Source organism: Dipodomys ordii, unplaced genomic scaffold, assembly GCF_000151885.1.
Source record: "Dipodomys ordii isolate 6190 unplaced genomic scaffold, Dord_2.0 Scaffold24, whole genome shotgun sequence".
NCBI classification, from domain to species: Eukaryota; Metazoa; Chordata; class Mammalia; order Rodentia; family Heteromyidae; genus Dipodomys; species Dipodomys ordii.
In genome coordinates this window covers 1551209-1563661 of record NW_012267240.1, presented here as the reverse complement: position 1 = coordinate 1563661, position 12453 = coordinate 1551209, and the positions used below count along the sequence as shown (strand labels likewise).

General features: G+C 41.0%; 1 protein-coding gene across 1 annotated transcript in view; it reads left to right on the top strand.

The window, feature by feature from the left end:
• Tsnax (translin-associated factor X) overlaps positions 1–7001 on the top strand; it is a 17914-nt gene extending 10913 nt beyond the window's left edge. Inside the window, exons 3-4 of the mRNA XM_013014748.1 lie at positions 4243–4370; positions 5397–7001. Coding sequence (XP_012870202.1) covers positions 4243–4370; positions 5397–5774 — 506 coding nt within the window. The 3' untranslated portion in view covers positions 5775–7001. The remainder of the gene's footprint in view (positions 1–4242; positions 4371–5396) is intronic.
• Positions 7002–12453: the final 5452 nt, after the last annotated feature.

Below are 12453 nucleotides of genomic sequence, written 5' to 3'. Positions count from 1 at the left end.
TCCACCTGTATCCTTAAACAACTCTCACCATTTCTTTATCTGGTGATTTGCTTTCATAGGTAGCAGGAACAGTGTCAATATTAGAATTAATGTCAATGGTTTCCTGTTGTAAAGCTTGTTATGTTAGTGTACATAAATTTGATCTAGGTAGAATTGAGAAGGCTCACTGGAGAAGTAAACTAAGTCTGGAGTAATGGGAATTCAGTGAACAGAGAAGAGCTAAAGTGAACTTTGTTGTTATTGAGTGAGGTTGGATACAGATGGTGATGTGTTAAGGTGAAGTTAAAGTGTGTCTGCTGATGAGGGAGTAGCTGACCATAGCGAACTGAAATCAGTTTTGTGGTCTTCTGGTCACTGTTGTTCATGCGCTGTCCAAATTGAGCAAGGTTCAGCAGAGACCAGCAAATTGTGGAGATGAGGAGGAGGATGGTGCCTGAGGGCTTGCATGGGAAAACCCAGAAGAGGCTTGCATTCCCTCAAGTCACCTTTCATTAGTCACGTGCCACATATCACTTCAAGGGAGAGTGGCAGTGTGGCCTGTGTGTATGCAGAAAAGAAGATATATTTGGTGGGGCAATTTTATATCCGTTTGGTTTACTGGAAATTCTGGTCAATGCTTACTGGTGGATTTTGTTTCTTTTTTTTTTTTTTTTTAATCCTTCTCCCCCCCTGGTGGATTTTGTTTCTAAGGAGACTTTTACTTATAAATAATTTTATAACTAAAAGGGTAATGAGAGGACATCAGGTCCTACTTCATTTTGTTAGTGAGGGTGATGATGGTACTGGGGTTAGAGTCTGCTTTTTTTGTTGTTGTTTTGTTTTTGGTACCTATGCTAATAAATCTGCTTGACTGTGCTTCCTGTCTGGTACCCAGTACTTAATACTTTACACTTTAACTGCTTTCTGCAGAGCTGGTCTCTTCTCAAGCTCACCATCATCTGGCTCCTAAGTTCTAGGTTACAGTTCCATATTGTGTGTATCTACTTGCACGCTCAGAAGATTCTCTGGAAGCACTTACCTCCTATGTCTACTTCTAAAAGACTGATAATCTGCTTAGACAGGAAAGTAAAATAGAGAAAATTTAAAAGTGAACTAAAGTGTGAGATGATGCAGTCATTTTTCTTGACTGTTTTGATCCTAAACTGAAAGGTGTGTGTTTTATACTATAAACTTTATTGTTGGCAGTGATAATACTGGGGATTGAATTCAGGGCTTTCACCTAGGCAGGTACTCTACCCCTTGAGCCATGCCTCTAGCCCCTAGAAAGTTACTTTTGAGCTGAGGTCCAACATGTGATTAGGATGAGATTTCATACTCAGTTTTGGACACAATGCCCAAGTCAAAGAGGTCCTTTCTCCTTCACAAACTTAATCACCTTAATAGAATAAGCAGTAATGTGCTGTCAGCATTTGCCTTTTAGCCCAGACTCTTAGCAACTAGTAACTTCCTTTCTGTCTGTACAAAATTGTTTCTTTTGGACATCTCAGATAAGTGGAATCCTACACTGAAGTCTTTTGTGCCTGGCCTCTTTTACTTAACGTAATGTTTTCGTGGTTTGTCCAAGTTGTGATGTGTACAACGCTTCTTTTGTGTGTAGCTGTATTAGGATGCTTCGCAGACCACCTTTTATTCATCAGTTTTTGGACTTTGATTTTTTTCTACTCTTTGGCAGTTGTGAATACTAATGCTATTGACCTTTGTCTACAAGGCTTTGTGTGAACTCATGCATTCTTTTCATGTGTTTAGCTAGGAGAGAGTCACATGGCAGTTTTCGGAAGGAGCCTCAGAAGTGCAAAGAAGGTTAAGACAAGATTTGAACTTAAAATGAAACTTCTCTCTTAACCTGTTTACCTTCATATGTGGTTTTTATGGATAATTGGACTGAGTGTATATATTGCTTAAATATTATAAGAATAAGTAAAAATAATCAGAAGCCTCTAATTGGGTTTTCCTGTATGTTTTAATAGGAGAGCGAAGAGAAAAATTATATAAAAGCAACTTACGAACTACTCTCTTACTGGAAGCTGTCTCTGTAAATACTTCTGTTTGGATCTCATCCAAAGCAGAAGCAGAGGGGAAGGCATTGTTTGATGGCATATGGCAATAGGCTGAAAGTTTTCGCCTTGGGGATTATACACTGAAAATAACGGATGTCCTTTTCATCAAGTTGAAGCATAACTTGTTTAAACATCCTTTTACCTACATATGACTGAAAGTGCTTTTCAGTGCTTTGGGCTACATGTCCTTGAACTTCCTCATTGATAAAGCATGAACTCTAATGTCATTGGGGCAGAATTGGCTACCTCATCTCTGAAGTAATTCTCATGAAACACATCCCAGGGATGTCTTATGTATGGTTTCAGATATACTTGGGAATTTACATCTGACCACAGGCTACATTTAATAGAGAGTGACACCACAGATAAATTTTGAGGGCTCTGATTTTATATTATTTCTTTCTTTCTTTCCTTTCCTTTCCTTTCCTTCTTTCTTTCTTTGCTAGCACTCTACCACTTGAACCACAGCACCACTTCCAGCTTTTTCTGCTTATGCGGTACTGAGGAATCAAACCCAGGGCCTCAAAAAAGCATGCAAGGCAAGCACTCTACCACTGAGCCAACTTCCCAGCCCTGTTATTTTTTTCTTAATTAAACAAAATTTCAGATCTTCGTGTGCCCATATTGGGGCTTGAACTCATCACCTGGATGATGTTCCTGAGCTTTTGTGCTCAAGACCAACAGTCTACCACTTAAGCCACAGCTCTACTTCTGGTTTTTTGGTGGTTAATTGGAGATAAGGGTCTCATGGACTTTTCCAGCTGGCTTTGAATTGTGAGCCTTAGATCTCAGCTTCCTGAGTAGCTAGGATTTTAGGTGTGATCTACCAGGGCCCAGCTCAAGCTAGTATTTTTTAAACTTCTCCTGATTTCTGATTGGATTTTATTTTAAAAGATAATTACAGCAAAACAGATGGTAAAAAACTGTGTCAGTGGGAAAAATTGTCCAAAGTCATTAGTTGTAAAAACTTGTTTTGTATTCATGAGTCAGGTCAAAGCTTGGAAATTGTTTTAATATGTTTTCTAAAAATGACAGTCAGGTTACTAATAGCTTTCAACTGTTTCAACCAGCTTCAAGACCTGGACCTCAGTCATAAAACAGATTAGTAGAGTCTGTGCCTTCTGTGGTGCTTTTCAAGTTTGGAATATTATGTACTATTCTTCCTGCTGAAATTTATTTTTGTATAAATCATCTTGAGGAAACTCAGTTATATGCAACCAGCCAAGAATGCTCTTGTGTATAGATGAACGATGTAAAAACATACCTTATTTTTGTTTGTGGTCTTAAAATCAAATATAAATGAAATTAATAGTAAATTCATCAAATAAAGTAAACAAGGAATTTTCCACCTTTTTTCTGACAAATGTGGCACAGAAATTACCATTTTATAAAATAATCCATTTTAAGGACACTAAATCAATATAAACTTGGCTTCATAAAGTTAATAAACTCTGAAGTGAATTGATCGTCAAAGGTAGGTTGTTTTAGGCAAATGATTTTGGACTTCTCTGCCATAGAAAAGAGATTATATTTGCAATAAAAATACAGCATACAAACTTAAGATGTCATAGCAGTGCTAATAGTGCTAATAGTTGCAGATGCTTAATGTTGTAAAAAAGGCCAGAGTGGCATAGTGCATACAATTTCCCAGTTTAATCACTGATAAATACAGGTTTGCATTAATTGTTTAATGTGCATCTATCATGTTCATCCACCTCTAGCGCCTTTTCACCTTCCCAAGTGAAATGAGTGACTATTAGAGTGTTTAATATTTTCCCACATGAGGCATTTTCCTGTGTATCCAGTGTTTCTTTAAAACATCATTTTTAGTTACTGCTTATTATTTTTAATTGTTTTTAGTGGTACTGGGCTTTGAATTTGGCCTCACATTTGCTAGGTTGGTCAGCTCTCATTTGAGCCACACTTGCAGCTATATAATTAAAAAAAAAGGATGTTCTATGATCATGCTTTTGTGCAAGGTATGAAGTGGTGAGCTGACTCGTTCCTGATGTCCAGCAGTGATGTCTCTGAGTCCCGGGACAAGGCCCCGGAAACTGTGCACACCACTTAAGTCTTAGTCAACTCATCGTTCTTGTTGAGTGAGGTGATAAGAGTTTCAAGTTTTTTATTTTGACCGTCCTATAAATGCAGTGCTTGTTCTTAGTAATTTTGTTTGCTTTTTCAGGGCTGCAAGAATACGTGGAAGCTGTCTCTTTTCAACACTTCATCAAAACACGTTCATTAATCAGTATGGAAGAAATTAATAAGCAGTTGATATTTACAACAGAAGATAGTGGAAAAGAAAACAAAACTGTGAGAATTTAATGTTACATTACACATTTGTTATAACTTACCCAAGAGCATAACGAGTGTAAGATTTACTGGCTTATAGTGTTAGATGGGAGACAGGCTGGTTTTATGCTCCTTAATTGGGAGACTGAATTCTCACGGGCTTTTCAAAAGCCCAGGCTGTGTTAACTAACTTGATCCTCAAATTTCAGCCTCTGGTAGCTAGGGTTTTACACCTGAGCCACCAGCATCTGGCCTTGGATTCATTTCTTATGCTCTGAAGGCTTTCTGCTGGCTTGTTTTGTTGTCTGGGCCTGGGCTCTTCAGCTCAAGGTGAGCGTTCTGCCATTGTGCCACTGGACCTCGTCACTGAAATGGTTGTCATCCCCTGATGTCATTAGGCCTTTAAAAAAGTTTTTACCTTTTTACTTTGTTGTTTGATATGTGTGATACACATAGGGTTACATTTACATGTGTCAGGTAATAACTACATTTCCTTTTATATAGTGTCATCTGTTAAAAAGTTTTTACCTTTAAGAAAATCTTTGTTGCCAGGCACTGGTGGCTCACACCTGTAATCCTAGCTACTCAGGAGGCTGAGATCTGAGGGTCATGGTTCAAAGCCAGCCTGGGCAGGAAAGTCTAAGAGACTTTTATCTCCAGTAAGCCACCATAAAAACCGGAAGTGGTGCTGTAGTGTGATAGAGTGCCAGCTTTGAGCTGAAGAGCTGAGGGACAGCGCCCAGGCCCAGAGTTCAAGCCATATGACCGACCAAAAAAAAAAGAAAATCTTTGTCAAGTGAGGTTGGGGCTTTTCAGTAGTGGAGTCAGATTTTTAAGTATTATAGTGGTTCAGCTAATTCCCCGTGCCTGATGTGGTGGATTTCCCACAAGAACCCCAGGTATTTATTAAGCCAGACAGATCATTTTACTGGCAAAGCTTCCCCTGGCATGCTATTGATTTTGTACTTTGTAATACTTGAGATACTTGCGTTGTGTGCTTTCTCACAGAGCATTCTCTCTGCCTGTTTTTGTCTTCTTTTAAACCAGCCCACCTCTGAGGCACAGGTGAAGCAGCTCCTCACGTGGAGCCTGAGAGTCACGCCTGTGGATTACCTGCTGGGAGTGGCCGATCTCACAGGGGAGCTCATGCGGATGTGCATTAACAGTGTGGGCAATGGGGACATTGACACCCCCTTTGAAGTGAGCCAGTTTTTGCGCCAGGTTTATGATGGGTTCTCGTTCATTGGCAACACTGGGCCTTACGAGGTTTCTAAGAAGCTGTACACCTTGAAACAGAGTCTGGCCAAAGTGGAGAATGCTTGTTATGCCCTGAAAGTCCGAGGCTCAGAGATACCAAAGCATATGCTGGCAGATGTGTTTTCAGTGAAAACAGAAATGATAGATCAGGAAGAGGGTGTGTCTTAGGGTAATACCTGCTAGCCCTTCTCCTATGACAGCTTCTAAGACTGTTATATAGTGTTTCATTTGACTTTGTTACGGCTTTTACGTGCAGATGTTCTCAGTTGTACTGTTTTAAACTGTATATACGCTGTATATAAGATTACCCAAATGAGTCATTTCTTAGTGTTCCTGAAAATTTGCATTCAAGTGTTTACCCATGTGTCTTTGTGAACTTTTTGCTGACTAACCTTTGTTGCTTATCTGTTATATGAATATGTCTCAGATTGCACTTTCTGTCAGACCTATTTTAACTCACAGTGTGTGAACTTTGGAGTGATAGTTTTTAGTGGAAGCCATTTAAGTTGGGGTTCTTGTTTTTAGAGAAAAGATTTCTTAATTAAACTTCTAGGCTTGAGCTTCCTGTTTATAGATTTCTTAGTAATATTGTGCCAAGCTTCCAAGACAGGCTTAATCCATAGATCAGGAAACAAGGAACTATCTGTATTTTTTAAGTGCAAGTTTTGAGCTATTAATAGTGAGAATTCATATAGTTCTGGTAGCTTTTGGACCAGTTTGAATTTGTATGAAACAGCCTTCTAGAAAAGCTGACAGGGTACCCAGGTACTCCATTTATTGCTTTTTTTTGTCCTTTATTGCAGAAGATGTGATGAGGATTTGGAGATAATGTAATATTTTTCACTGGTAAAGTTGAGTTGTATTGTATACTTGTATATAAAGCTAAAAAGCTTTTCGTAGTGATTATTTAGCAGAGTTTTTCTGATTTTTGTTTTGGGGGGGATGAATTTATAAGGCATGTTTGGAAGCTTTCTTATTCTAGCATCTGTAAGAAATTACATTTATATAATTACAGTGACATTTTAAGTATTAAGTTATTCCCAAACCTTTGTAGTTGTCCTGTGGTGTAAATTGATGAAGTTGCCAAAGAAAATGTATTATGTGTACCTGAGCAATAAGACAGCTGTCAGCACTGGAAGTCTCTGGTCGCCTTTAGGACTGGGGTGTTTGCTACTGACCTTAGCTATAGATTATCACCTGTGACATGACCTTGGCTTGAGCATGGTTCCCTGGCTGGCCACCAGAAATTTCCAACTGTTTTGTGAGTTTTGAGAATCCAGATGCTGGATTTTATTTTTTTGAAAGATTATCTCTGTAAGGGCTGATTCTTTGAAAATGTAATTTTCCAAAAAATATTATTTAAAGGAAAATAAAACAGACATGCCTGACAAGTTAGGAGTGTGTTTTTGTTTGATGAGTTACCTTTCCTGGCTGAACACAGTACTGGATCAGTAGGTGTTTTGCAGGTAATTAAAATGGGTAACTGTATAAAGAAGAATCAATAAGCCAAAGCCAGAGCTGCCCCAGGGAAACCTTGGAGTACAGACAAGCAGCCATGCTCCACAGACACCTGCAAAACAAATCCAGCCACTGTGAAGAAACACTTGGGTATATACCCCATGTCCTGGGATATTTCAGGAATTCAGTGCTGGTCAGCATATATCAATGTGGGCTATGTATAACATCTAGTGATGTGTATATAAAACCTTCCATTTAATGGCTTGAAGAGGAAGAAGTGTAGTAGTCTTCAACGACACAGGGAGGCCATTTGTGAAACTCTTAGCACCCTTAGTTTAAAGAATGATCTAAGCAACAAACAATAGAAGGAACTTCTTCAGCCAGGTAAAGAATATCTGAAAAAACCCACAGTAATGTTCTCTGGTGAAAGATGGAAAGCCTTCAATGATCAGGAAGGAATAAGACAATATTGTGCCACGCTTCAGTATAAACTGAATTTCTATGTGCTACCTGTATATGACCTGAAAGGGAAGTTAGAAATTCTATTTGGAATAACATTAAAGAGCATTAAAAAGGTGCTGGTAGCTCACACCTGTAATCTTCTTAGGCTGAGATCTAGGATCATGGTTTAAAACCAGCCGGAGCAGGGAAGTCTGTGAGACTCATCTCCAATTAACCATCCCTAAACTGGAAGTAGTGCTGTGGCTCCAAGTGGTGAGTGCTAGCCTTGAGCAAAAAAGTTCAGGCACAGCGCCTGGTCCAAAAAAGGAAAAAGAAAAAAAGAACTCATGGGATACATTTATCCCAAGAAGTACAAAATGACACCTTGGAAAGCTGAAGAACTGAAAGAAATGAACGATATAAATACAAGGCTTCAGTTGGGGTTATTAGATTATTAGATATAAGGCTTGGTGTTACTAGATTATTAGATTCCCCTGCCCAGGTCATGGGGCTTGAACCAATGAATAAGTTTTAAAATCTCTTTTAGATAGGATACTGCTGTGTGGCTGGCTTCAGACTTGTGATCTTCTGGATCAACCTTGCAAGTGCTGGAATTACAGGTGTACCAGCACACCTGGTGAATTGTAAGATTTAATATGATTACTGTCCAAATTGGTCTATAATGGAAGTGTAATCCCTATCATAATTCTGGATTTTTCAGAAATGGGCAATCTAATAAAGTTCATTTGGAACACAAGATACAGGACTAGACAGCAAAATCCTTGACCGAAAATAGTTAGGGACTCTTGATTTCATTGCTTCCTACAAAGTCAGTATAGTATTGGTCGAGTGATGGAGTAAGACTGATAATCTGAGGAGACCCAGGCATCCATGTCCAGTTGATTGGTGAAGCCATCAAGACCGTTCAGTGGGGGAGATAATAGGGTTTTGAACAATGGTCATGTGCAAAAAAATGAAGACAAATCATTTCAAATCATATCCCATATTTTACTTAGGCTCCAATCTTAAATGGAAGAGCCAAATTGTAAAACTCTTAGAATAAACAGATGTACATTTTCTTGACCCAAGATTAATGGTTTCTTAGTGTACCAAAGACAGAAGCATCCAATGAGAAAAATAAGTTGAGACATCCATCAAGATAAGCTCTTCTACAGTTTTTCTCTCCTCTGCCTCTTTCCTTTGTGGTGCCAGGGATTGAACCCAGAGCCTCACACATGCTAGCCAAGGGCTGTACTATTAAGCCACACCCCCAGCCCTAACCCCTCTTTTTTAATAAACACTGTAACTGACCTTGAGCAGTTAAATAGCTTGTCTAAGATTCTCTACAGTGGGCTAGGCATAGGTTTAGATTAGAAGCTATAATGAAGCACAGTACCTCGCCACTCAGTGGCAGCCCCTACTTGCTCTGGGGCTCAGCATGGAGTAGAACATCTGTGTCTTCCCTCAGTCTTTCTGACCTTTTTTCTCACTTTTTGAACAGTGTTTATCTTATCTTAAGCAGAGTAGTATGTATGGGTACTGTATAGCTCACTAAGTCAGGGAATGAGTGCACTTCTGTTTTGGACAGTGGACATTGTCTCCTTCCTTCGCTTTCCCACTGTTTCTCCCTCCTGTCCCTGCTCATAAGTTACATAGTTCATTTTCCACATTAGTATATTAGTGTATACTGAGTAGCGTGATTGCATTTGTAGAACCATTGATTTTGACTCAGAGGCCACTGTTGTAATTGCTCCCTGTGGACATGCAGTCTGCTTGTCTCAGGAGAAATCTTTTCTTTTTGGTGAATTTTTTGTTGTTATCATAAAGGTGATGTACAGAGTGATTACAGGTACATAAATCAGGTAGTGTGCATTTCTTTTGGACGACATCGCCCCTTCCCTTTGTCTTACTTTTGTGGAGTAAGCTAAAGACAGTTAACTTGGTTACAGCTGTAATGCATCCATCAGCGACAGACTGCATATCCCATAAGATGACACCACCTCCTGTGCCGGTCATCCGGTTACCTGAGGTATTTGCACAGCAGTCACCCTTCATACTGTATGTCCCTATTGTAAGTGGCACACGACAATGTATCATTCCCAAAAGTTAGGATAAAGCAGTTCATTCTTCATGTAGTAAATGTATCCAGGTAATACAAAACCATAGGTCTCTGATGCTGAGGAGGGAAGCCAGGGATGGAAGCTAGGCAATCCATTCTACCGTTGAGTTACACCTGCAGTCCTAGTTCAGCACCACAATGCAACTAAAAGCCTCTGCCTCGCTGCCTCTACCCTCCTGGCATAGCACATGTGCCTACACGTATGTGCCCATACATGCTTGCATGTGTGTACACAGATGAGTTTCTCAGTGACATCATAGTATCTCCATGTGTAGTGTTAAGACTACAGAAGACCAGCAGCTTCCAATGGGGAACACTGGAACCCCCAGCCGAGAGCCATGCCTGGTGACCCATGCATAGGCGGCTGCAAAGAGTCCCAGGGCAGCGTCAGGACATTGGAACCCCACTCTCTGTCCTCAGGAGCCCTCCCTGAACAGCCCACGTGTTCTTGATTCCTAGTGTGTTTATTTGATGTGCTAACTGGCAGTCTTTTACTTTATGTAGTGTGTGCTGCTGGTGGTCATCTTCAGTCGGAAGGCGGTGAAGGCACGTCAGATCATCCTGGAAGGGCGATGATGCCAGAGCAGGAGCTGGGGACAGGCTGGAGGAAGCACTCACGCCTTGGTTGAGTGGAAGTATCAGGTTTCAAGTTTAGCCTTAGCCCAGGGGTGCATATGGATGAGAGGAAGTGGGGGATTGGACTGTGCACTCCTGGGCATGGGACCCTTCTCTATTCCAGTTGCTGTGAGCCCGGAGGCCACACATCTGCGGTAGTCCTCTTACTCAGAGGTGTTGGTGTGTGTCCTGTGAGTGTGGTGGAGGGCTGTGTGTCCTCAGCTGGAGGGCAGGGGCGTGGCTGTGCATGCAGGGGCTACGTGAGGCTCTGCAGGGACCTCTGTGCCCTGCACTCACCTGCTCAGGCTGCAGGCTGCTGAGGTCATCACTGTTTCCTTGACTTCCTGCGCTCGCTGGCTGTGTACGACCTTCTTTTCCTCCAGCCCTGCCAGTGTTTTGGAAGCACCTGTGTTGAGTCCTTTCCTGAGTGGAATACCTAAAGTGCTGTCTGCCTTCCTGAGTGAATGTGGCCGGGAGACTATTCAGATAAGAAATACAGATGGTTTCAGGCGTAGAAGTTGCTGATCACATTAACCAGAGACACACACTGCGTTCACCACATCTCCCATATCAGATTATCGCATGGTCCAAGATGGGAAGTTCAAAAACGTGATGTGGTTGGGAAAGGAGGCTGTCTGTTTATTTGTGCATTTGTTAAATTGCACAATCAAAAATACTCAAATCTAGCATTCCTTCCAATATTGGAAACTTTAAAACTTGTCCTCATGCTAAATTAAGGTGATAATCATGCAGTTAAATGCTCTAAAGACACTAAGAGACAGTATCCATGACTCTCAAAGAAATAAGTAAACGAGTTTTTTGTTTTTTGCCAGTCCTGGGGCATGAACTCTGGGTCTGGGCACTGTTCCTGAGCTGCTTCATGCATGCTAGGCAAACACTCTACCACTAAGCCACCTTCCCAGCCGAGTCTTAAACTATTTTAGCTGAAAATATAAAAATTGTATATGCCACGACTGTGTAAAAAAATAGCTAAAAATAGGTTTTTGTTTTGTGCTGGGACTGGGGCTTGAACTCTGGGTCTAGGTACTGCCTTAGCTGTTTTGGTCAAGGCTAACAGTTTTCCGCTTCTGGCTTTTTGATGGTTAATTGGAGATAAAGTCTCAAAAGACTTTCCTGCCTGGGCTGACTACAAGTTGTGGTTTTTATATCTCAGCCTTCTGAGTAGCTAGGATTACAGGTAGGAACCACCAGTGCCCTGACTGTGTTTTATAAAATGCACTGATGTGTAGGAACTCACACACGAAATGCTTGCCAGAGCCAGACTGGTGACAGAAACATTTGTGGCCTTGTATGCGTCTGTATAGTATACAGAGCTCAAAACTCAGAGCAAGGTCAGTTGTAGACTGTTGATATGTTCCCGATTTGTCAGGAGGGTGTGATGCAGAAGGATGCCAGTGGTAGGGCATCTGGTAGTGGACCAGAGGGGATGGCAAGAAATCCATGGTAGGTTCCACCTTGTTTTAAACTTGATAGATATGGCTGAGCCTCGCTTCCTGGTCATCTTTAAAGAATTAAAACATTGGAGGTTGTCACTTTGTCATGTGTTGCTGTGCACCAGAACTTCCTTATTTGGAAATGGTTTGACTCCTGGTTTTCTCACTGTGCAGTAGCAGAGACATTTTAATGCAGTGGCTAGCTCAGGACCCACGAGACAGTCCTGACACAGCTCATTTCTGAGGTGAACCTCTTCTTTGGGTTCTGTCTGTCCTGTGTACCTGCAGCTCACTCATACTTCTACCCAAGAACCTGCATTTCCTGCCGTTGCCATGGTTGCAACTTGGTGCATCCCATTCTCTGCATTCCACCTCTTTACCAGTCCTGTTATGTCTCTCTGATATCCTAACTTCATTTTGCCTTAGACGGACCATTCCTTCAACACACCGATTCCATGGTTTCCCAGCTGCTCACTAACCTTTTTGCACAAAGGCTCCAATCTGTGTTGCGCTTTGCATGGTTTCTGTTACAGGGTTAACTGTTCTCTGAAAATACTTATTTTTTCCTGTGGATCAAAACTGGGTTTGTTTTAGTGATCTCAAATATCTTCTGGATATTGAGAGCAGCAAATCAATTCAAACACAGTTCAAGAAAATAATCCACATGTCACATGCATCTTGTTTTTGTTTTTTCCTCCATATTCACCCTCTATTACCTTCCCTTGCAACCCCCCGTCTCCTGCTGGTTCCCTTCCAAAAT